The sequence below is a fragment of the Salvelinus alpinus genome, chromosome 25 (assembly GCF_045679555.1).
Source record: "Salvelinus alpinus chromosome 25, SLU_Salpinus.1, whole genome shotgun sequence".
In the NCBI taxonomy this organism is placed as follows: Eukaryota; Metazoa; Chordata; class Actinopteri; order Salmoniformes; family Salmonidae; genus Salvelinus; species Salvelinus alpinus.
In genome coordinates this window covers 17972255-17994726 of record NC_092110.1, presented here as the reverse complement: position 1 = coordinate 17994726, position 22472 = coordinate 17972255, and the positions used below count along the sequence as shown (strand labels likewise).

The 22472-nt window shown below is 43.8% G+C and overlaps 2 protein-coding genes across 5 annotated transcripts in view; one reads left to right on the top strand and one right to left on the bottom strand.

Moving 5' to 3' along the window:
• The window catches only part of LOC139553511 (ATP-dependent RNA helicase TDRD9-like), a 29215-nt gene extending 16466 nt beyond the window's left edge, over nt 1-12749 (top strand). Inside the window, exons 20-33 of one of the 2 annotated variants that reach the window (XM_071365921.1) lie at nt 254-361; nt 485-585; nt 752-925; nt 1493-1604; nt 1791-2006; nt 2113-2202; nt 3100-3357; nt 3544-3711; nt 4104-4174; nt 4266-4375; nt 11464-11560; nt 11756-11894; nt 11996-12187; nt 12331-12749. In XM_071365921.1, the coding sequence (XP_071222022.1) occupies nt 254-361; nt 485-585; nt 752-925; nt 1493-1604; nt 1791-2006; nt 2113-2202; nt 3100-3357; nt 3544-3711; nt 4104-4174; nt 4266-4375; nt 11464-11560; nt 11756-11894; nt 11996-12187; nt 12331-12429 (1935 nt within the window). In that variant the 3' untranslated portion in view covers nt 12430-12749. The remainder of the gene's footprint in view (nt 1-253; nt 362-484; nt 586-751; nt 926-1492; nt 1605-1790; nt 2007-2112; nt 2203-3099; nt 3358-3543; nt 3712-4103; nt 4175-4265; nt 4376-11463; nt 11561-11755; nt 11895-11995; nt 12188-12330) is intronic. The other variant, XM_071365922.1, reaches the window with a different exon arrangement.
• A 399-nt stretch (nt 12750-13148) lies between these two features.
• Nucleotides 13149-22472, bottom strand: part of LOC139553513 (reticulon-1-A-like) — a 45765-nt gene continuing 36441 nt past the window's right edge. For 2 of the 3 annotated variants that reach the window (XM_071365926.1, XM_071365927.1), the window contains 6 exons: nt 15593-15800; nt 15320-15458; nt 14985-15054; nt 14263-14309; nt 14117-14175; nt 13149-13947 (listed from right to left, as the gene is read on the bottom strand). In XM_071365926.1, coding sequence (XP_071222027.1) covers nt 13905-13947; nt 14117-14175; nt 14263-14309; nt 14985-15054; nt 15320-15458; nt 15593-15800 — 566 coding nt within the window. In that variant the 3' untranslated portion in view covers nt 13149-13904. Of the gene's footprint in view, nt 13948-14116; nt 14176-14262; nt 14310-14984; nt 15055-15319; nt 15459-15592; nt 15801-18040; nt 18166-22472 lie in introns of those variants that run through there. The other variant, XM_071365928.1, reaches the window with a different exon arrangement.

Genomic DNA, 22472 nt, shown 5'->3' with positions numbered 1-22472 from the left:
CCAAAGGTGCTTCTAAAAAGTATTGACTCGGGTGTGAATATTTATGTGAATATGTTATTTAATTTGAAATACATTTGCAAAAATGTAAATAAATTATTAAAAAAAACATGTTTTCATTTTGTCATTATGGGCTATTGTTTGTAGATTGGTGAAAACATATATTTGAATCAATTTTGAATTCAGGCTGTAACACAACAAAATGTAGAATAAGTCGAGGGGTATGAATACTTTCTGAAGGCACTCCATCTTTCAGGTGGTTATTGCTGGTGCCTACTACCCTAACTACTTTTCTCAAGGGGAAATGGATGAAGAGCTGGCCTCCAAAGACCTGTCAGGCCATGATCCCAAAAAAACTGTGCTGGTATGATGCCATTACCCCCTATCCCTGATTTCCTGATTTATCAGATTCCTATACATTCATGAACAGTGTTTGTATGTTGTGAATGCTAGACCACTACTATGATCTTTGATTGTCTCATCTCAGGTGAGGAACCTGCCCCCCTACAGTTTCCTGTACTACAAGCAACTGCAGTCCCTGTTCCGCCAGTGTGGCCAGGTCAAGTCCATAGCCTTCGATGGATCCAGGTAACAAACGGATCAAACCTCCGCTGGACTTAGAATAACTCATCATGTTACCTGTTTCATAGATAGATACTTCATAGATGTTTTGACCTAAATGGTCTTACATATCTTATAGAATACCCATAGTCCATTGGTAAGACAGAAAAACATTTGTTGTGCGTTCCTTCAGAGGGCATGTAGAGTTCTACCGGATGACTACTCGAGGGTCGGGGGTGCTCCCTGAGGTGTCACTGGCCCTCCTCTTGGCCCACCAGAGGCATCCTATGGACCTTTTTGTGCATCCCAGTGACGAGGTGGAGACCTTTGCGGGGAGCAGGACCATCTGCCACATGAGATACGCTCGGTAGGGAGCCTATACATCCTTCTCACACTACTAATCCACTCAGCTGGGGTTTTAATCCTCGTTTGCTACATGGGTGTAACATCATCTAACCCCAACTTCTCAAGAGGAATGCATTTAGCGGAGTGAAAGTCAGTCAGACAGTTGATGTATAGGTAATGCCAGCTCTGGCTCAGGGCCAAATACCTCTTCAGGAAGGTGGAGGTGTCCTGTTAGTGGTCATCTGGGTTTGGGGGGAGTGGGCTTTGCCCATAACCCTGCAGGCCTGCACCCCTCCACACTGGGCCTTGATGTAACCTGACATGCTTGCACTCTGGCTGACCCTCTACAGCCATCACACAGCCTCTGAGAGGGTAGATTTAGGCCGAGTCAGACCCTCTCCCTCCTCCTCACACACATTTACAGACAGTGCTGTCATGAGTGAGTTACAGTCAGTTAGGTCAGTCCCATAGACTCCCTAATACAATGATGCAGCTCAGTGACTTTGACTGTTACACTAGCACTGTGTTCCCCCTTTGAGGGATCCTCCAGGCTTTTTAAGCATAATTCATTCTGTCCTGTGGTTTTCAGTGTGAATGTGGACTTCCAGAACAACTCGGTCTACCCAGTGGGGTTGCTGAGCAGCACCATTGACCCAGACAAGCTGCCCTCTAACCCCATCTTCGTGGTCAACATCACAGAGGTTCGTCAGGCTGAGACTCCTCTTTCAGTCAAATTTCTGGGACTTGTTTTTGTGTAAATAAGTAATCTGGTGACGATTCTATCTAGAGGAACTGAATTTAGGTGATCACACACCCTCCATTTTGGCTATGCATAGTCTGTGGTGGAGGTGGTAACCAAGCATGCCTCCTTCATCTTGGCTCCCTAGGTGGTGGAGGTGGGCCACTTCTGGGGCTTCCAGGCGGACGATGCCAGCATGGAGAAGCAGCGCCATCTGACAGCGGAGATTAATTCTCATGAGCTGTGTCCAGTTCCTGTCTCCCTCTACCCAAACCTGCTGTGCCTGGCACCTTTCTCTGAGGGCGACGAGCAGGGCCTCTACTACCGTGCCAAGATCCTGCATGTCTGCGGCAGCTCTGTGGAGGTACAAGCACAGGCTCACTAGTACACACAATCACTCCCAGGTTGATTACAGTTGCAGTTTTAGTGGATGAACCATGTAAAGTATATGTGTGTTCTGAATGTTCAAGGTTTTCTTTCTGGACTTTGGAAACACCACTCTGGTGTTGTGTAGCTGCCTGAGGAAGCTACCTGCTGATATCATGGCCCACCCATTCCAGGTACAATGTTTTATTTAGGCAAAATGGTAAACATCTTTGGGCAACATCCTAATCAGGAGAGTTGATCTAGTATCCCTATATACTGTTAGGATTGTGTTCTGCCCTGTCTCCTCAGGCCCAGGAGTTCCAGATTAGGATTGTGTTCTTCCCTGTCTCCTCAGGCCCAGGAGTTCCAGATTAGGATTGTGTTCTGCCCTGTCTCTTCAGGCCCAGGAGTTCCAGATTAGGATTGTGTTCTGCCCTGTCTCCTCAGGCCCAGGAGTTCCAGATTAGGATTGTGTTCTTCCCTGTCTCCTCAGGCCCAGGAGTTCCAGATTAGGATTGTGTTCTTCCCTGTCTCCTCAGGCCCAGGAGTTCCAGATTAGGATTGTGTTCTGCCCTGTCTCCTCAGGCCCAGGAGTTCCAGATTAGGATTGTGTTCTGCCCTGTCTCCTCAGGCCCAGGAGTTCCAGATTAGGATTGTGTTCTTCCCTGTCTCCTCAGGCCCAGGAGTTCCAGATTAGGATTGTGTTCTGCCCTGTCTCCTCAGACCCAGGAGTTCCAGATTAGGATTGTGTTCTGCCCTGTCTCCTCAGGCCCAGGAGTTCCAGATTAGGATTGTGTTCTGCCCTGTCTCTTCAGGCCCAGGAGTTCCAGATTAGGATTGTGTTCTGCCCTGTCTCCTCAGGCCCAGGAGTTCCAGATTAGGATTGTGTTCTGCCCTGTCTCCTCAGGCCCAGGAGTTCCAGATTAGGATTGTGTTCTGCCCTGTCTCCTCAGGCCCAGGAGTTCCAGATTAGGATTGTGTTCTGCCCTGTCTCCTCAGGCCCAGGAGTTCCAGATTAGGATTGTGTTCTGCCCTGTCTCCTCAGGCCCAGGAGTTCCAGATTAGGATTGTGTTCTGCCCTGTCTCCTCAGGCCCAGGAGTTCCAGATCTCTGGGATGCGTCCATCGGCCCAGTCCATGATCCTGGGGGACCAGTGGAGCAGCCGTGCCCGCAACCGCTTTATCACGTTGGTGAACGGCCACCCGCTCATAGTCTCCCTGTTCTCCATCCTGCACGGCGTCATGCGCGTGGAGCTGCTCATCAACACTGACACGGTCACCTCCAGCGTGGCTGACATCATGATGCAGGAGGGATACGCCATCAAGGCCGAGGAGAGCTTTGAGTCTAAGGTACCTCAAACACAGGCCAGCGTTCTGTATGTCTTCGCTTCAGCTTCTAGGATGTTGTGCTCATGGGGAATTATTCAGTTATAGTATTCCTGTCAGGCTTGGCTATAAACATAAATAATTTAGTTGTCCAGCAGTAGAAACAAAGGCTGTGACCCTGACAGTGCTGTGTGGTTGTGTGTCTTGCAGCAGATCCACGACGTGCTGGTGTCTCTGTACAAAGACCTGCAGGACGGCACCTTCACTCCCAACGCTACCAGCAGCTCCTGGAAGACTAGCAAGGAGGAAGAGAAGCAGCTAATTGACAGCCTGCTCCAGTCCTTTGCCAAGACCAGCCAGTCCTCTCTGAAGAGCAAGGCAAGAACACTGGCCAAATGGCTGACTCACATTTCATAGACTGCTACTGTGTTCAATAGACTGGCTGTCTGGTTTAATCAGGAGGTGATGTTAGTTGTTCACCACAAGAGGGTGTCATCGTCTTTCTGCCTTTTGCCTGCCTCCTGTCCAGAGGGTGGAGACATTTTGGTAGTACGTGAGCTGGTGTACATTTTGTTCTACGGTGTATTAGTGGCTGTGGGCCAGGGCCACACATTCCTCTCAGGAATTCGTGGAACACAATTTGTTTCTGGGGGATGTTTTTACTGTTAACATGTATTAAATAATTGTGTATGAATGTTAATGGCTACAGGATGCCCATTGTGTCTTAATGCTCACTGTAAGTAAAGTGTTGCTGATGCTGTTTCCCACAGGTTCGTGTACATGGCCCATCCAGTCCTCACAAAGTCAACTTCCACAGCTTTAGCAACGTCACCAACTACAGGTTAGTCAGTGTCACCCAGATCAGGTTAGAGTTTGGCCCAGTGCTGGTGACACTATATACCAGTGCTAATGAATGTGTTAACTCCTTACAGGTCGGTGCTCATAGAGAAGGACAGCATCAACTCCATTGCGTTGAATGACAGTCCTCAGGACAGCCATCAGCGGATGCTGGTGGCTGGCTCCGTGTCTGTCAGTGCGACAGGTACAGTACTGGGAATGGGATATGATCTGGGACATAATAAGCCCATTAAAATAAGGGTTAGACCATGGGTGTCCAACTCATTTTGCCCTGCGGACTGCATTCGGTCTTCACCGAGGTCTGGAGGAACACCTTCCTAGTATTGAGTTGCAGATCCCCCCCCTTTGCACTACGAACAGGATCAATTCGTTAGGGCATGGACTCTACAAGGTGTTGAAAGCATTCCACAGGGATGCTGGCCCATGTTGACTTCAATGCTTCCCACAGTTGTCAAGTTGGCTGGATGTTCTTTTGGTGGTGGATAAGTCTTGCCACACAGGGAGACTGTTGAGTGTGAAAAGCCCAGCAGCGTTGCAGTTCTTGACACAAACCGGTGCACCTGGCACCTACTACCGTAACCCATTCAAAGGCACCCTCTGACTGGTACACATACACAATCCATGTCTCAATTGACTCAGGTTAAATATTTATTTTTAAGCCTTTTCTCCTCCCCTTCATCTATACCAGGTATTCCCCCAGGGGTACACCAAATACATGTCATTCACATTTAAAAAAAATTAAATATATATTTATTAATATTATTTTTTAGACTTTTTTTTTTCTTCACATTTTCAAACAGTCCATTTATATTTCCCAACAGGGCTATACATTTTAGGTTTTTTTCTCCCCTGAGTAGCTTGTTTGAGATTTTTTTTTTTTTACCATCTAGTGTTCAGCGAAATTACACAATGTCAAATACAGGTAGCCTAGTCAAATAATTAACATACAATCACATTAACCGTTACTCTCTTGCGGGAATTCCACTAACGGTCTGTATGTAGCCAAACGTAGCTGATGCTCATGTTGGTATCTGTACTGATGGCGCAATAGCCATGACAGGGAGACATAGTGGAGTGGTAACGTGCATGCAAGCAGTTGCTCCCAACGCCACTTGGGTACACTGCAGCATCCACCAAGAGGCTCTTTCTGCCAAGGGAATGCCTGACAGCTTGAAAGATATTTTGGACACTACAGTGAAAATGGTTAACTTTGTTAAAGCAAGGCTCCTGAACTCTCGTGTATTTTCTGCACTATGCAATGATATGGGCAGCGACCATGTAACACTTTTACAACATACAGAAGTGCGCTGGTTATCAGGGTGCAAAGTATTGACACTTTTTCTTTTATTGAGAGACAAGCTTAAAGTTTTCTTTACATTTTCACTTCTCTGACCGCTTGCATGATGACGAGTTTCTCACACGACTGGCCTATCTGGGTGATGTTTTTTCTGACCTGAATGATATGAATCTAGGATTACAGGGACTCCGCAACTATATTCAATGTGCTGGACAAAATTGAGGCTATGATTTAAGAAGTTGGAGCTCTTCTCTGTCTGCATTAACAAGGACAACACACAGGTCTTTCCATCATTGTATGCTTTTTTTGTGTGCAAATGAACTCAAGCTTACAGACAATGTCAAATGTGATATAGCGAAGCACCTGAGTGAGTTGGGTGCGCAATTACGCAGGTACTTTCCCGAAACGGACGATACAAACAACTAGATTCGTTATCTCTTTCATGCCCTGCCTCCAGTCCACTTACCGATATCTGAACAAGAGAGCCTCATCGACATTGCAACAAACTGTTCTGTGAAAATTGAATTTAATCAGAAGCCACTGTCAGATTTCTGGATTGGGCTGCGCTCAGAGTATCCTGCCTTGGCAAATCACGCTGTTAAGACCATGATGCCCTTTGCAACCACGTACCTATGTGAGAGTGGATTCTCGGCCCTCACTAACATAACTAAATACAGGCACAGACTGTGTGTGAAAAATGATTTAAGACTGAGACTCTCTCCAATACAACCCAACACTGCAGAGTTATGTGCATCCTTTCAAGCACACCCTTCTCATTAACCTGTGGTGAGTTATTCACAATTTAATGAACAAATAAGGTTTTATATGTAAGATGGTTAAATAAAGAGCAAAATTATTATTTGTGCCCTGGTCCAGTAAGAGTTCTTTGTCACTTCCCACTCATTCTTATGTTTAATAAATGTATCGTATAGTGTGTGTGTGGCAGGCAAAAAACTATATTTGAGAGTGCGCTGACCCTGGTGCTAAAGGGGGTACGCAGTTGGAGTTTAAATGTTTGAAGGGGTATGGGACTATAAAAAGTTTGGGAACCGCTGATCTACACTGATTGAAGTGGATTTGAAGGGCTGTCCCCAACGGATAAAAAAATCTTAGTCGACAAAGTCGTCTGTTCTTTTGATCAATCAATTGCTCGACATTTTTAAACGTGTATGTTTCCATAAATAGACACACTCTGTGTTTTAATAAAATCAACTACATGCAATGAGCTTGTCTGATGCTTTAAGCTTACGGTTTGATGCCTCAAGATGTCGCCAGAGATCTAGATAACCAGAAGGGGGGAAAATGTAGCCTGACCCAGCTATTCTTCTCCCGCTCCTGCTGGCTTTCGCAGATTCTACCATCATGCTCCTGAAGTTAATAGGCTACACGAGGAGTCGGCAACCTTTCATGTGCAATGCCAATTTATCTAACCTTTTCTACCGATCTGCGTGCCAGTTATGGTTTTCATATGCACATTTTTGTGAGACAGTTTAATTTTATAATAACGTCTTTATCTCAAAATCATTGTAATTTGGTAAATCAAATGTCTATCCAAATGAAAATGATACTAACCTAAAGTAACTTTATTGCCAACAAATATAAACATTGCAGCCTGCATGTAATATCCTGATAAAAAAAAAATATATATATATATACAGTGGGGAGAACAAGTATTTGATACACTGCCGATTTTGCAGGTTTTCCTACTTACAAAGCATGTAGAGGTCTGTCATTTTTATCATAGGTACACTTCAACTGTGAGAGACGGAATCTAAAACAAAAATCCAGAAAATCACATTGTATGATTTTTAAGTAATTAATTCGCATTTTATTGCATGACATAAGTATTTGATCACCTACCAACCAGTAAGAATTCCGGCTCTCACAGACCTGTTAGTTTTTCTTTAAGAAGCCCTCCTGTTCTCCACTCATTACCTGTATTAACTGCACCTGTTTGAACTCGTTACCTGTATAAAAGACACCTGTCCACACACTCAATCAAACAGACTCCAACCTCTCCACAATGGCCAAGACCAGAGAGCTGTGTAAGGACATCAGGGATAAATTGTAGACCTGTACAAGGCTGGGATGGGCTACAGGACAATAGCCAAGCAGCTTGGTGAGAAGGCAACAACTGTTGGCACAATTATTAGAAAATGGAAGAAGTTCAAGATGACGGTCAATCACCCTCGGTCTGGGGCTCCATGCAAGATCTCACCTCGTGGGGCATCAATGATCATGAGGAATGTGAGGGATCAGCCCAGAACTACACGGCAGGACCTGGTCAATGACCTGAAGAGAGCTGGGACCACAGTCTCAAAGAAAACCATTAGTAACACACTACGCCGTCATGGATTAAAATCCTGCAGCGCACGCAAGGTCCCCCTGCTCAAGCCAGCGCATGTCCAGGCCCGTCTGAAGTTTGCCAATGACCATCTGGATGATCCAGAGGAGGAATGGGAGAAGGTCATGTGGTCTGATGAGACAAAAATAGATCTTTTTGCTCTAAACTCCACTCGCCGTGTTTGGAGGAATAGAAGGATGAGTACAACCCCAAGAACACCATCCCAACCGTGAAGCATGGAGGTGGAAACATCATTTTTTGGGGATGCTTTTCTGCAAAGGGGACAGGACAACTGCACCGTATTGAAGGGAGGATGGATGGGGCCATGTATCGCGAGATCTTGACCAACAACCTCCTTCCCTCAGTAAGAGCATTGAAGATGGGTCGTGGCTGGGTCTTCCAGCATGACAACGACCCGAAACACACAGCCAGGGCAACTAAGGAGTGGCTCCGTAAGAAGCATCTCAAGGTCCTGGAGTGGCCTAGCCAGTCTCCAGACCTGAACCCAATAGAAAATCTTTGGAGGGAGCCGAAAGTCCGTATTGCCCAGCGACAGCCCCGAAACCTGAAGGATCTGGAGAAGGTCTGTATGGAGGAGTGGGCCAAAATCCCTGCTGCAGTGTGTGCAAACATGGTCAAGAACTACAGGAAACGTATGATCTCTGTAATTGCAAACTAAGGTTTCTGTACCAAATATTCAGTTCTGCTTTTCTGATGTATCAAATACTTATGTCATGCAATAAAATGCAAATTAATTAATTAAAAATCATACAATGTGATTTTCTGGATTTTTGTTTTAGATTCCTTCTCTCACAGTTGAAGTGTACCTATGATAAAAATTACAGACCTCTACATGCTTTGTAAGTAGGAAAACCTGCAAAATTGTCAGTGTATCAAATACTTGTTCTCCCCACTGTATATCCTCATTACCGGCCGTAACTGGGAGTCCCGTAGGGCGGCGCACAATTGGCCCAGCGGTGTTAGGTGTTAGGGAAGGGTTTGGCCAGGGCGGCTTTACTTGGCTCATCGCGCTCTAGCAACTCATTGTGGCGGGCCGGGTGCCTGCAGGCTGACATCGGTCGTCAGTTTCCTCAGACACATTGGTGCAGCTGGCTTCCGGGTTAAGCAAGCGGGTGTTAAGAAGCTCTGTTTGGCGGGTCATGTTTCGGAGGACGCATGATTCAACCTTCGCCTCTCCCCCAAGCCCATTGGGGAGTTGCAGCGATGAGACAAGATCGTAATAACAAAATTGGGGAGAAAAAACCCTTTACTCAGTACTTTGTTGAAGCACCTTAGGCAGCGATTATAGCCTCGAGTTTTCAAGCTTGGCACACCTGTATTTGGGGAGCTTCTCCCATTTCTTTCCTGCAGATCCTCTCAAGCTCTGTCAGGTTGGATGGGTAGCGTTGCTGCACAGCTATTTTCAGGTCTCTCCAAAGATGTTTGATCTGATTCAAGTCCAGGCTCTGGCTGGGCCACTCAAGGTCCCGAAGCCACTCCTGCGTTGTCCTGTTGGAAGGTGAACCTTCGCCCCAGTCTGAGGTCCTATGTGCTCTGGAAAAGGTTTTCATCAAGGATGTCTCTGTACTTTGCTCCGTTCATCTTTGCCTCGATCCTGACTAGTCACCCAGTCCCTGCTGCTGAAAAACATCCCCACAGCATGAATCTGCCACCACGATGCTTCACCGAAGGGATGGTGCCAGGTTTCCTCCAGATGTGACGCTTGGCATTCAGTCCAAAGAGTTCAATCTTGGTTTCATCAGACCAGATAATCTGGTTTCTCATGATCTGGGAGTCTTTAGGTGCCTTTTGGCAAACTCCAAGCGGGCTGTCATGTGCCTTTTTACTGAGTGGCTTCCATCTGACCACTCTACCATAAAGGCCTGATTGGTGGAGGACTGCGGAGTTGGTTGTCCTTCTGGAAGGTTCTCCCATCTCCAAAGAGGAGCTTTGTCAGAGTGACCATTGGGTTCTTGGTCACCTCCCTGACCAAGGGCCCTTCTCCCTCGATTGCTCATTTTGGCTGGGCGGCCAGCTCTAGGAAGAGTCTTGTTGGTTCCAAACTTCTTCCATTTAAGAATGATGGAGGCCACTGTGTTCTTGGACATTCAATGCTGCAGAAATGTTTTGGTACCCTTCTCCAGATCTGTGCCTCCACACAATCCTGTCTCGGAGCTCTACGGACAATTCCTTCTACCTCATGGCTTGATTTTTGCTCTGGCATGCACTGTCAACTGTGGGACCTTTTTATATAGTCAGGTGTGTGCCTTTCTAAATCATGTCCAATCAATTGAATTTACCACAGGTGGACTCCAATCAAGTTTTAGAAACATATCAAGGATAATCAATGTAAACGGGATGCACCTGAGCTCAATTTCGAGTCTCATAGTAAAGGGTCTGAATACTTATGTAAATAAGATATTTCCGTTTTTTTATTTAATACATTTGCAAAAATGTCTAAACCTGTCATTATGGGGTATTATGTGTAGATTGCTGATCATTTTGTTTTATTTAATCCATTTTAGAGTAAGGCTGTAATGTAACAAAATAAGGATAAAGTCAAGGGGTCAAACTCTCTGAAGGCACTGTATATGTATATATCAGTGGAGGCTCCTCAGAGGAGGAAGGGGAGGACCAACCTCAGTGAATTTAATTTAAAAAATAATAATAAAGTTGTCCTTTTTAGATAAAACTCAACTAAATATATTCACGTAACCATATAATTGATTAAAGCACACTGTTTTGCAATGGTCTATAGTATCCTCAACAGCACTCTGTAGGGTAGCACCATAGCGTAGCCGAAGGACAGCTGGCTTCCGTCCTCCTCTTGGTACATTGACTTTAATGCAAAACCTAGGAGGCTCTTTGTTCCCATGCCCTTCCATAGACTTACACAGTAATTATGACAACTTCAGAGGACGTCCTCCGTCCTATCAGAGCTCTTGCAGCATGAAGTGACATGTTGTTCACCCAATCGAAGGATCAGAGAATGAATCTAGTACTGAAAGCATAAGCTACACCTAGCTAGCACTGCAGTGCATAAAATGTGGTGAGAAGTTGACTCATGCCAAGAGTGTGCAAAGCTGTCATCAAGGCAAAGGGTGGCTACTTTGAAGAATCTCAAATATAAAATAGATTTAGATTTTTTTTAAACACTTTTTTGGTTACTACATGATTCCATATGTTATTTCATAGTTTTGATGTCTTCACTATTATTCTACAATGTAGAAAATTTGTAAAAATAAAGAAAAACCCTTGAATGAGTAGGTGTGTCCAAACGTTTGACTAGTTGTGTGTGTTTTAGTCGAGCAATAACACAATCTCGGTCAACCAACAGCCTAACGACCAAACAATCGACCAGTCGACTAATTGGGGTCAGGCCTAAAGGGATCATAGCTGTCACCTGGATTCACCTGGTCAGTCTGTCATGGAAAGAGCAGGTGTTAATGTTTTGTCCATAATTTCTACACTGTTTTGATTTGAGTCATTTCCATGTCGATTGCGATAGTTTTCCCATCAATTTTTTATTTTTATCACTCAAACCACCCACGCTGTTAGTTTAGACAATACCAGAAATGTAAATTTGTCTTTGTCATAACAGTAAGATGCGTATATGTGTGTGCTGATCTAGGCACACAGATTCTACTGAAGGAGACCACACTGATGCCTCACATCCACGGCCTGCCTGCACTCATCACCATGCTCTTCACCCCTGCCATAGAGCTACGGTCAGTCTGCTTGGAGATGGTATACTCATCACATTTAATCAAATTACCTACCGTAGGGAATGTGAGATCTTATAGGGAATGTAAAATGATGGGCGGGTTTTATTAAATGTTAACATAAATCATTTGTCATATTCACGTCAAATCATGCATTTAGTCATAAAGATCTGTTAATGTAAATTTTACTGTTCTCTGCAGCACCAATGATGAGAGGACCAGCTACACTGGTGCCCTCTGTGGTCTGGGGTGGAATGTCCAGTCTCAGGCAGCTGCCCTGCCTGAACATGACATGGAGCTCGCCTTTGATGTCAAATTCGATGTAGAGGACATCACCGAGGTAGCGAACATCCATATAGTTCCTCATAGACCCTTCATATCCATATGTATCGTGTTTTAAAACTTTTCCTCATATAATCAGTGTGTTTTGTGTTGGATCAGATCAATGCGTTGCGTGGTGCCATTAACCGTCTGGTGTGTGAGGGGTCCAACGGTCCTCTGCACCTGGGGCCTGACAGGATCAACACCCTGCAGGAGGACTGCCGCGAACGCCTCGTCAGTCTGTTTACAAAGTCACCCCCTCGAGAAGACCTTGTTCCTGTGTACCATGAGGAACCAAAGCAATGGAACCAGGTATGGCTTGAATTCATGGTGTAATGTTAGTTTTCCCCACTTCAATCAATTCTGTCCTGAGCTTTTATAGAGCATAAGGTCCATACTTAATCATAATTTCTAGTGTTAAAACAATTCATGTTGAGCTTGTATGGTGTGTACAGGTGGATCCCAGTCAGAAGATGGAGATTGTCCAAAAGGAAGATGGAAAGAGCAAAGGGGTCCTGTTCCAGCTACACCCCGTCACACTGCTCAACATATGAGACCATTCTAAAGCAGCAACCAGAAGCACAGCATGCTGTCCTGTTTTCACCTCCACTACTATTATGTTTTACAAGATTCTTGCTTATGGTAACCCTCAGGAGGGACAATCTCTTTTGATAATTCTTATTTCACTTTTCTTTTTTTTGCAATTGTTATGACTTATTTTACTTAAGGTCCTGCCATGCTTCTCTGTCCTGTGTTATGTTGTTCAGCTTTTCTATTGCTGTGCTGGTGTAATTATTCTTTCCAAACACCTATCCTTTTCTATTTTGATAATTAGTGATATTTAAAACAATAAATTAATCTGATTTAGTCTGAAGGTATGGTGCTGGTTTCAGTTTGGTACTGTACTTACAAAAATACACATTTGAGTGCTTACAACAGATGAGACTTGTCTGTCACTGTCGGTCTCCATTCAAACTCAGGTTACTCTGACGGACTATTCCTAACAGCCAAGTTAAATTTGTCACCTCAGCATACTGACATGCGCATGCAGGCATGAAAGGGTCTTCTGTGCCAGAAGGAATCAACGTGTATTTATAGAATGTCATTTCAAATCCCTTTGGAGATTTTCCAAGTGTTGTATGCACCATGTACCTTACGAAACATGAACACCTCATATGTCCTCTTATTTCTAACAAGACTAGACTGTCCTAGTCAAATTAAACATTTTTGTCTTGGACCCCATTTTCAGTAAAGCGTCTGAAAAACTATAACATAATACATCAAGGAACATTTATTTTTCTTATTCTGTAATGAAATACATACTGTAAGTGCAAATAGTTAGTCCAGGGTCTAACATCTACATTGAGTATAGTTGGACAGTTAATTCAAACAAATTAAATATCAGATATTCCTTGTCTTCATAGTAGTCAAACAACGGTACCTAAAACACCAGCTTGTGTATAGTTCCTTATAGTTATACAAAAGCAAAAACCCTACAATTACCACATCTAAAACACATTGTCAAATTATTTTGTGCTTGAAAACACCAAAAGGAAATTATTTTATATATATTGTCATACTGAGAGAAGCCCCACCAGCAAACTCGAACATGAAGCGGTATTTAACATTGGCAGCAGAGCATTTCTGTAGGCATATCTCTTTTTTGTGCCAAATCTTAGTTTGTTGTAAGCACAGCAAAAAAATGTAGCATGAAAAACTGCACAAAATATATCAAATATTTACTCAAGGCTTGACGTCATGCACTTAATAACAAGCAACACAAAAGAAAAAAAGGCTGGTTCTTTTTGTTGTTCAGAATTGTGTACTTGTCTACCTAGACATAAGATCTTGAACATGAGTGATTTTACTTTGTGTTAACCGTTCTAGACAGTTTTGGGGTCAGGGCTTCTTCAGTGGTTGGTTTTAGAGAACACCTAGATGAAATAGTACTACCCCACAGATAATGACAAGGCTCTCCAACAATGATCAAGCTGTCTGAGCTGGACCTCGCTGTTAGCTAGACTCGCGTCTACTCTTCCTTTCGCTTGGCCCCGGGGATCTTCGCCTGGATCCTGTTGCGACAAAACATGAGGTCAACTCGGATACAGTACTGATTTATGTCAGTGTAGTCATGAACCTTTTCTAGTTTGTATCAAGATGATCATTAGAATCTATTTCTTAGGTGGATGTTCCAGAAACTACCATGTTCATTCTTGAGTAGAAAAGGTCATAACCACTTACTTCCCCACTACGGAGTTCACTTGGGTCCGTATTAGTCCAACATATTGGTCAATCTGTGCCTGAGACAGAAAACAATTTAGATTCAATAAAAAATGTTTTTGTGAGTTAACAAAAATGCATTCGAGAGAGTGAGGGTAAATTCTTACCTGGTGTTTCTCATAGACAATGGGCATGCTAAACATGGACACCACGGCTGTAGGGGAAGAGAGAGGGAGAGACGGCGTGTTAAAGCAGTTTGACCTCGTCACCCCCTGGGAATATACTCAAATATGCACACATTGTGTCCACAGAGCCCCACTCCAGCTCAGAGACTTATCTACACTAGGTTAATAGAAAAATAACACATATGAGATACTTTATGTCTTCAGTTGTGAATGAAACCTTTGAACAAAGCCCTTCATAAATAACCTTTGGAATTTCATCACATGGATCTTTTTGGGAAGTGAAGCTGACTGAACTTTAAGATTAAAATCAATTGTTTTTGCTAAAAAGGGCAGAAGGGAGTAATCCACTTTGATAAAGAACTTAATTGATACAGATTGCAGTAAAACTCTGGTTCCATGAAGAACCATATGTTGTGATCTTGTCAGGAGGTCGTGTGTTCTCTCTGTGTTGGGTTAATCATTTACTGACAATGGAGTACTGTGCAGCGTGCTTATTACAGCCCACTCCCCTGATTATAGTAAAAACTCATACAGACTGGCTTTGTGATCTTGTAGATTGAGAGGTTCCAATATGATGCATTATATTCCATTTTGATGTTAGAAGAGACAAAATATGAGCTGTATGTCAGGCTCAACATGGTGGGAAGGCAGTAAAGGGGTGCAGAGCTGAGTAGAACAGTAGCTAGTCATTGGTGGATCCTCACCTAGAATAAGCAGTGTCAGGCCATTGAAGAGAGCGCCCACATAGGTCAGCAGCCACATCAGCACAGCAAACTGCAACACAATGTAAAAACACTTAACTCTTGGCACTACTTCACCAAACAAGCCCAACCCCACAATTTATGGTATGTGTATTTGATGATTGACAGAAGGTATAAAATACAAAAATAATTAAATATTTTAGGTTTTAACGTGTCCATTGATGACTTTTGACAGTAGAAATAGTAGTGAGCTAACAGACATTAAAAAGTGGAGTGTTGGTAAGGTGTTTGTGTCCATGTCATTCTTGTAAAAGCCAAGAGATGAGAGAGAGGCTGACCTTCAGTGAGTCGATGAGGTCCTGGACCAGGAACAGCCTACGGAGCTCCTTCATACAGGTGTTGGCGTAGAGCAGAGCCTTGTCAGCATAATTACCAATCTGATCCTGGGACAGAGAGATCTCCACTTCCAGATAGGATCTGTCAGGGAAAAAGTACAAGAGACTGTTGGTGTCTAGGCTAAAGTGACTTTGTAAAACTGATTTGTTAATGTAAATGGCAGCTTTTTTATGTGCTGAGAAAACCTCTATCATCTTCTATCCTCTCTCACTCACTTGAACGGGTGTCCTTCATCAGTCTTCTGCACAGCCTGAAGCACAGACTTGTAGATCCTGAAGCTGATGCTGGCAGAGAGGGCGGCCAGGGCTAAGTAGGCTCCCACACTGACCACACTGAACTGGGTCAGCGAGAAGAGCAGCAGGAGCACGCTGCCGAACACAGCTCCAGACTGCTTCACGTTTCTCCAGTAGAGCAGGTCAATGGCTGGGGGAGGACAGAGACAGGAGAGCAGTTAGGATCCAGAGTTAGGCCCAGTATTACAGTGACAGTATGATGACCTAACCGTAAGGTCACCCCAGCATGACACAGTATGACCCAACCATCGGTCACCTCAGCATTACAGTGATAGAATGACTTCGGTGCTCAATTTACAGTGTTCCTGTCTACGTTGTGATATCACTTACAGTGCCGTAATCCCGTGTGTCCCAGGCATTTAGGTCAAATAACTGGAAGCCCATAGCAGCCAGAAGTCCTCAGAGACCCCTGACGTGTGGGATTTTGCTCTAACCTATATTATTATTGCGTTTGATTCAGCTGTGGATTCATAAACGTAGGTGTGAATGCGTGTAAGTGAAAACTTTTCTATCCGGCTTCTTTTCCCCTATATATAGAATGACCTTTGCCAATGATAATAGCGAGCTGACTACTACTTGTTGAACAAGTGTCACTCAATTTATGTTGCCACACACCGGTGGTGGCACTCTATCTGCCAGTGACGTGTGATTATCAGTAGTAGTGGTCAGCACTCGGCCTGGTCACATACACAAGCGACCCTGCAGTACCCTAACACAACCTGGTTCCCCAGTAGTACAACTGTACTAGCCATTCACAGAGCTGGGTTAATCATTGACCTGGGGGCCTGTGGAGCCAGTGGCATAAATAGATCCAGATAGTGTCCAGAGATAACAGCTTAAAGTGACCTGGTCATTCTACAGCTCTACGGTCAGAGGAATTAGAGCACAGTAACAGATGAGAGGCCCATTTGGGACCATAAGAATGAACAAACTAGGCTACATCATAAGCCACACTAGTAAACACCCAAAGGAGATACAACCTAGTTAAATTAGGGGATACAGCCTAGTTAAATTAGGGGATACAGCCTAGTTAAATTAGGGGATACAGCCTAGTTAAATTAGGGGATACAGCCTAGTTAAATTAGGGGATACAGCCTAGTTAAATTAGGGGATACAGCCTAGTTAAATTAGGGGATACAACCTAGTTAAATTAGGGGATACAGCCTAGTTAAATTAGGGGATACAGCCTAGTTAAATAAGGGGATGCAGCCTAGTTAAATTAGGGGATACAGCCTAGTTAAATTAGGGGATACAGCCTAGTTAAATTAGGGGATACAGCCTAGTTAAATTAGGGGATACAGCCTAGTTAAATAAGGGGATGCAGCCTAGTTGGCAACCTAAATAAGCTTTCTTTAAATTTATACTATTTCATACATCCAATTGAATTATGTCTTAAAAGACTGGTGCCATGTCCTGCTATCTCTGTTTTTTAGGGCATCCGTTTTCAGCACCCAACAAAGATGACAGGTTTATCACCCCTGGATTCCAGCTCAACTCAGGTGACCCATACAACCCTCTCCTATGTTGGCTGTTAACACAGGCTTGTTTCCATGAGAACAGTGGCTGGTTCACCCACATTAGTGAGCTGTCTCCTCCACATCCAGTGACTGTGGCTTAGTGTAAATCCAGCAGCCAGCTGTTGATGTCACACCTGCAAGCCCTCTGTTTTACGAGGAGAAAAAGTCAGTTCCAGAGAGTTTGTGCTCCTGTTCTAGAGAGGAGTAAAACACTGCTGGGTCTCCTGGGTGTCTTCCTCCCTAAGCCCTCCTGCCTGCTTGCCCGCATGGACTAATTTTAGCCGTGGAGCTGTGAACAGCACAGAAATGACGGCCATCTTTATTTTCTACCATAGGCATCTATGGATGAAAAAAAGGCGTTCTAAAACAGGGTGCTGAAAGACACTTGTTTTACCGCCTCTCTGTGGGTGACAGGTGCAATGCTAGGCACGTTCTGCCATTTCCCCATATTCATCTGCCCAAGTCAGCAAGACTGAGCTGCCCTCAATAACCAATACTGACTGACCTCTGTCCCTGTAATAAATAACTAATCAATCAGGCTGGATTACCTCTATATATCTGACTGAGTGCCACTCCCTTTAAACCAAGTACCAATATCACTAGTCACTAACCCACTCTCTATGATTTTCCATTTATCTACAGTATTGCTTGTAATGGAGATGCTCAACAACAAAAACACACACACATTCACACACGCACCAAGCAAAGCAGCTGTAAGACAGACAGGCAGGACAGCAACGCCGGAGAGACTTGACAAACAGCAGCAAATGTGCCTTATGTGCCTTGTGATCTGATCTACAGATTGCACAGAGAGAAAAGCTTTAGCTAGTGCGGTGGAAGTGTGTGTACTGACCTGCGGCTCCCATGGCTGAACAGGGAAAGAGGCAGCTGCTTTATCCACAGACAAAAGGAGAGCACTGAAGGGGGACTACCCTCCCTCCTCTCAGCCGGGGAGGGGAGGGGCCACAAGCACGCAGGCTAATCATCCTTGGTCTAGGCAGGAGGGTGGGCGTTAAGGGGAGCGGTTGCCAGAGAGCCGAGCTGCAATCCAACACACACGCACACACACACACACACACACACTCTCTCTCTCTCTCTCTCTCTCTCTCTCTCTCTCTCTCTCTCTCTCTCTCTCTCTCTGTGAGCTCTTTCATACCCTGGTTTTAAAGCACAGCCCCACTGACAAATGACAAAGACTGCCAAGCAAGGACCAAAATAAGGAGACTGTATACGATTCAAAATGGTGGATGGGTATCTCCCTCCACCATGCAAGAAGATGGAGTTCTTTCCGATCATTTACTTATTATCTTATCAATAGCCCACAGCATGTGACTTCATTGGCAGTGTAGCATCTTGTGAGTGGGCATCGCAGCAGATCTGCAAGGTCTGTGAAGGTGTTATAGGACTGTATACTGAGGATGAAAGATGCTACCTGAAATATACTGCTCTATTAAAATGCTTCAGCTCTCTCTGTGAGGATCTGTTGAGCGCCTGCCTGATGCAGTTACCATAGCTACAGTGCTCCATTTTCTCCCTCTCCACTCACAGAGAGAGAGAGGAGGGGGGAAGCAAGGAAGGAGAGAGATGGAGGGAGGGCGGGCGGGCGGATCGTGAAAGCACTTCCTGGAAAACAGAATCAGATTCACTTGATTTGTCTGAATCTAGGGGGACACAAACTTTGTCTTCACCAACACACACCCAGTCACTCCCTTTATAGTTCAACACAAAAGGACAAGGGGCCGTTTAAACATGGAGGCAGGCATTAGTTAAAACAAGACTGTACGTCATGGTCATGGTGTGAATGGGTTTCGAAACGTAGCTGATAGAATATGACCAGGTTTAAATCCCACTATAAAAAGGGTAAATGGAGTCTGATGGCTGAATTAGGTTTAAAAATGTCAGATCATGACTCACATTAGGAATCATGCAAAAGTCTGGAACAAGAGACAATGTGTTTTTTTTATTCACTGAAAAAATACCTTCGTCCGAGAAATGATCTGCTTATCAACATTTATTTTTAAACAAAACCTAAGCTACTGGTGAACGAGACCGCTTCAAATAATATGTTCAATGCCCTTTTATTAACCCATTCATGTCCATAACAGATCATTTCCTTTAGTAAATACGTTCTCTGAGCTTTCTAATGGACAAATCTGAAAAATATAATAATAAATCGGCCAAAGTGTTTGTCTACAATGTGAGTTTTTGATATTGTAATACATTTAGTCTTTGGACACATGGTGTTTTTACGCATTTCATGAACCAAGTCCAGGGAACACATGTTAAAGTGATCAGATCAGAATAATATATATAAAACAATATCTAAAGAAATCCACACACACCACATGCAGTGTAAGCAAATCCAACGCAAGTCAATGGAGACTGAAGAGTGAGTCATTTTACAGTAAGTTCCCTATTTCTCAGATCTTTAAACATGTTCAGATCTTAATGTTTGGTAGATAGTCAGGACCAATATATAAATCCACACACACACACACTCACTCCTAGAGTATATTATACAGCATAAGCAAATTGAATGCAAGTCAATGGCGAGTGAGGCCTGCTACAGCATTCTCCCTCTTTCTCTCCCTCTCTCACAAGCACACCTGTGTACACACATACCACAGACATCAATGCACACCCGCGTGTGAGTGCGTGTGGATTGCTTTAGATATTGTTTTTATATACACTGAGTGTACAAATCATTATGAATACATGCTCTTTCCATGAAAGACTGACCAGGTGAATCCAGGTGAAAGCTATGATCCCTTATTGATGTCACCTGTTAAATCCACTTCAAATCAGGGTAGATGAAGGGAGGAGACAAGTTAAAGAAGGATCTTTAAGCCTTGAAACATGGATTGTGTATGTGTGCAATTCAGAGGGTAAATGGGCAAGACAAAATATTTAAGTGCCTTTGAACGGGGTATGGTATTAGGTGCCAGGCGCACCGGATGTGTCAAGAACTGCAACGCAAATTCTTATTTGACAATGATGGCCTATCCCGGCCAAACCCTCCCCTATCCCGGCCAAACCCTCCCCTAACCCGGACGACGCTGGGCCATTTGTGCGCCGCCCTATGGGACTCCCAATCACGGCCGGTTGTGATACAGCCCAGAATCGAACCAGGGTCTGTAGTGATGGCTCTTGCACTGAGATGCAGTGCCTTAGACCGCTGCGCCACTCAGGAGCCCCAACTTTTGTTAAAAAGAGAAACGACAGTCCATCATTACTTCAAGACCTGAAGGTCAGTCAATACGGAACATTTCAAGTACTTTGAAAGTTTCTTCAATTGCAGTTGCAAAAACTATCAAGAGCTATGAATGATACTGGCTCTCATGAGGACCGCCCCAGGAAAGGAAAACCCAAAGTTACCTCTGCTGAGGATAAGAGGATAAGTTCATTAGAGTTAACTGCACCTCAGATCAAGTAACAGACACATCACAACATCAACTGTTCAGAGGAAACTGCGTGAATCAGGTCTTCATGGTCGAATTGCTGCAAAGAAACCACTAAGAGAGTTACTTGGGCCAAGAAACACGAGCAATAGACATCTGTGCTTCGGTCTGATGAGTCCAAATTTGAGATTTTTGGTTCCAACCGCTGTGTCTTTGCGAGACGCAGAGTAGGTGAACGGATGATCTCTGCATGTGTGGTTCCCAAAGTTAAAGCATGGAGGATGAGGTGTGATGGTGTGGGGTTGCTTTTCTGGTGATACTGTCAGTGATTTATTTAGAATTCAAGGCACACTTAACCAGAATGACTAACAGCATTCTGGAGCGATACACCATTCCATCTGGTTTGCGTTTAGTGGGACTATAATTTGTTTTTCAACAGAACAATGACCCAAAACACACCTCCAGGCTGTGTAAGGGCTATTTGACCAAGGAGAGTGATGAGTGCTGCATCAGATGACCTGGCCTCCACAATCACCCGACCACAACCAAATCGAGATGGTTTGGGATGAGTTGGACCACAGAGTGAAGGAAAAGCAGCCAACAACTGCTCAGCATATGTGGGAACTCCTTCAAGACTGTTGGAAAAGCATTCCTCATGAAGGTGGTTGAGAGAATGCCAAGAGTGTACAAAGCTGTATAAGGCAAGGGGTGGCTACTTTGAATAATCTCAAATATATTTTGATTTGTTTAACACTTTTTTGGTTACTACATGATTCCATGTGTTATTTCATAGTTTTGATGTCTTTACTGTTATTCTACAATGTAGAAAATAGTAAAAATAAAGAAAAACCCTGGAATGAGTAGGTGTATATATATCTCAACAAGTATTTACATAACTTGGTTCGTGAAATGTGTAAAAAACAGTAACCCCATGTGTCCAAAGACTAAAATATATAGTACGATACAGAAACAGCTGTAGTTCACAAATGACAATGAGTTTAATCATATATTTGGGCTTAGAACAAGTCAAATAACAATATTATACGCTTTTAAACAATTTCATTCTGAAATGTATTTCAAAAATACAAATGCTAACATCATTTTAAAATCCCAACTTCGATTGACACGTATTATGTCATTATCTATCAATCTTAAAACGTCAATGTGGCCTGTCTAGACATTATGTTGACACCACATTTCATGCATTAACACCAAACATAATGTGTTCAGTGGCGCATTTTGATATAGTACAAGGACGTGAATGATAATATGTGGATGGTACTCTGCACAGTAAATCATTAGTAATAGTAGTAGGCCTAGGTTATATTTAACTTAGGTACTGACTGAGTGTACAGTCATGGGTGAGGCTTGCTGCCAAGCTCTCTGGTCTGTAGAGACCCTGGGGATTATTACTGTCCCTCCCAGCCAGCATGAACACCTGAAGTGGAACCAGAACGTACAAGAAGTACCGTGGCACGCAGCCAAACACTGATCACTGATACAGGCCTGGATCATTTCTGGTTCTGATCATCAAAATCAACAAGCTGATGCAATATTTCTTATTCTTCAGGTTTGTCAATGATGTTCTAGACTACATTTTTGGGTAGAAGCAGAGTGAACCAGTTTGAGGCTGACCCGATTAGACAACTAAAGTTATCGATAGTGCCTTAATCCATGCCCCAAGCTAGCATGTGTAAACATGTAGACATGCCTGTATGTACAGTACTTTGCTTTAACAGCTTATTCAAACTAAATAACACCCAAATGGTCAATTTCACCCTTGGGTGTGTTGACTGTATCAACTTTTATTGGCAAGAGGGAAAGAAAGTGAATGTTTTAAACAAACCCAGTCAGAGAGATGGTGACACAGGCCTTTTAATAAACACA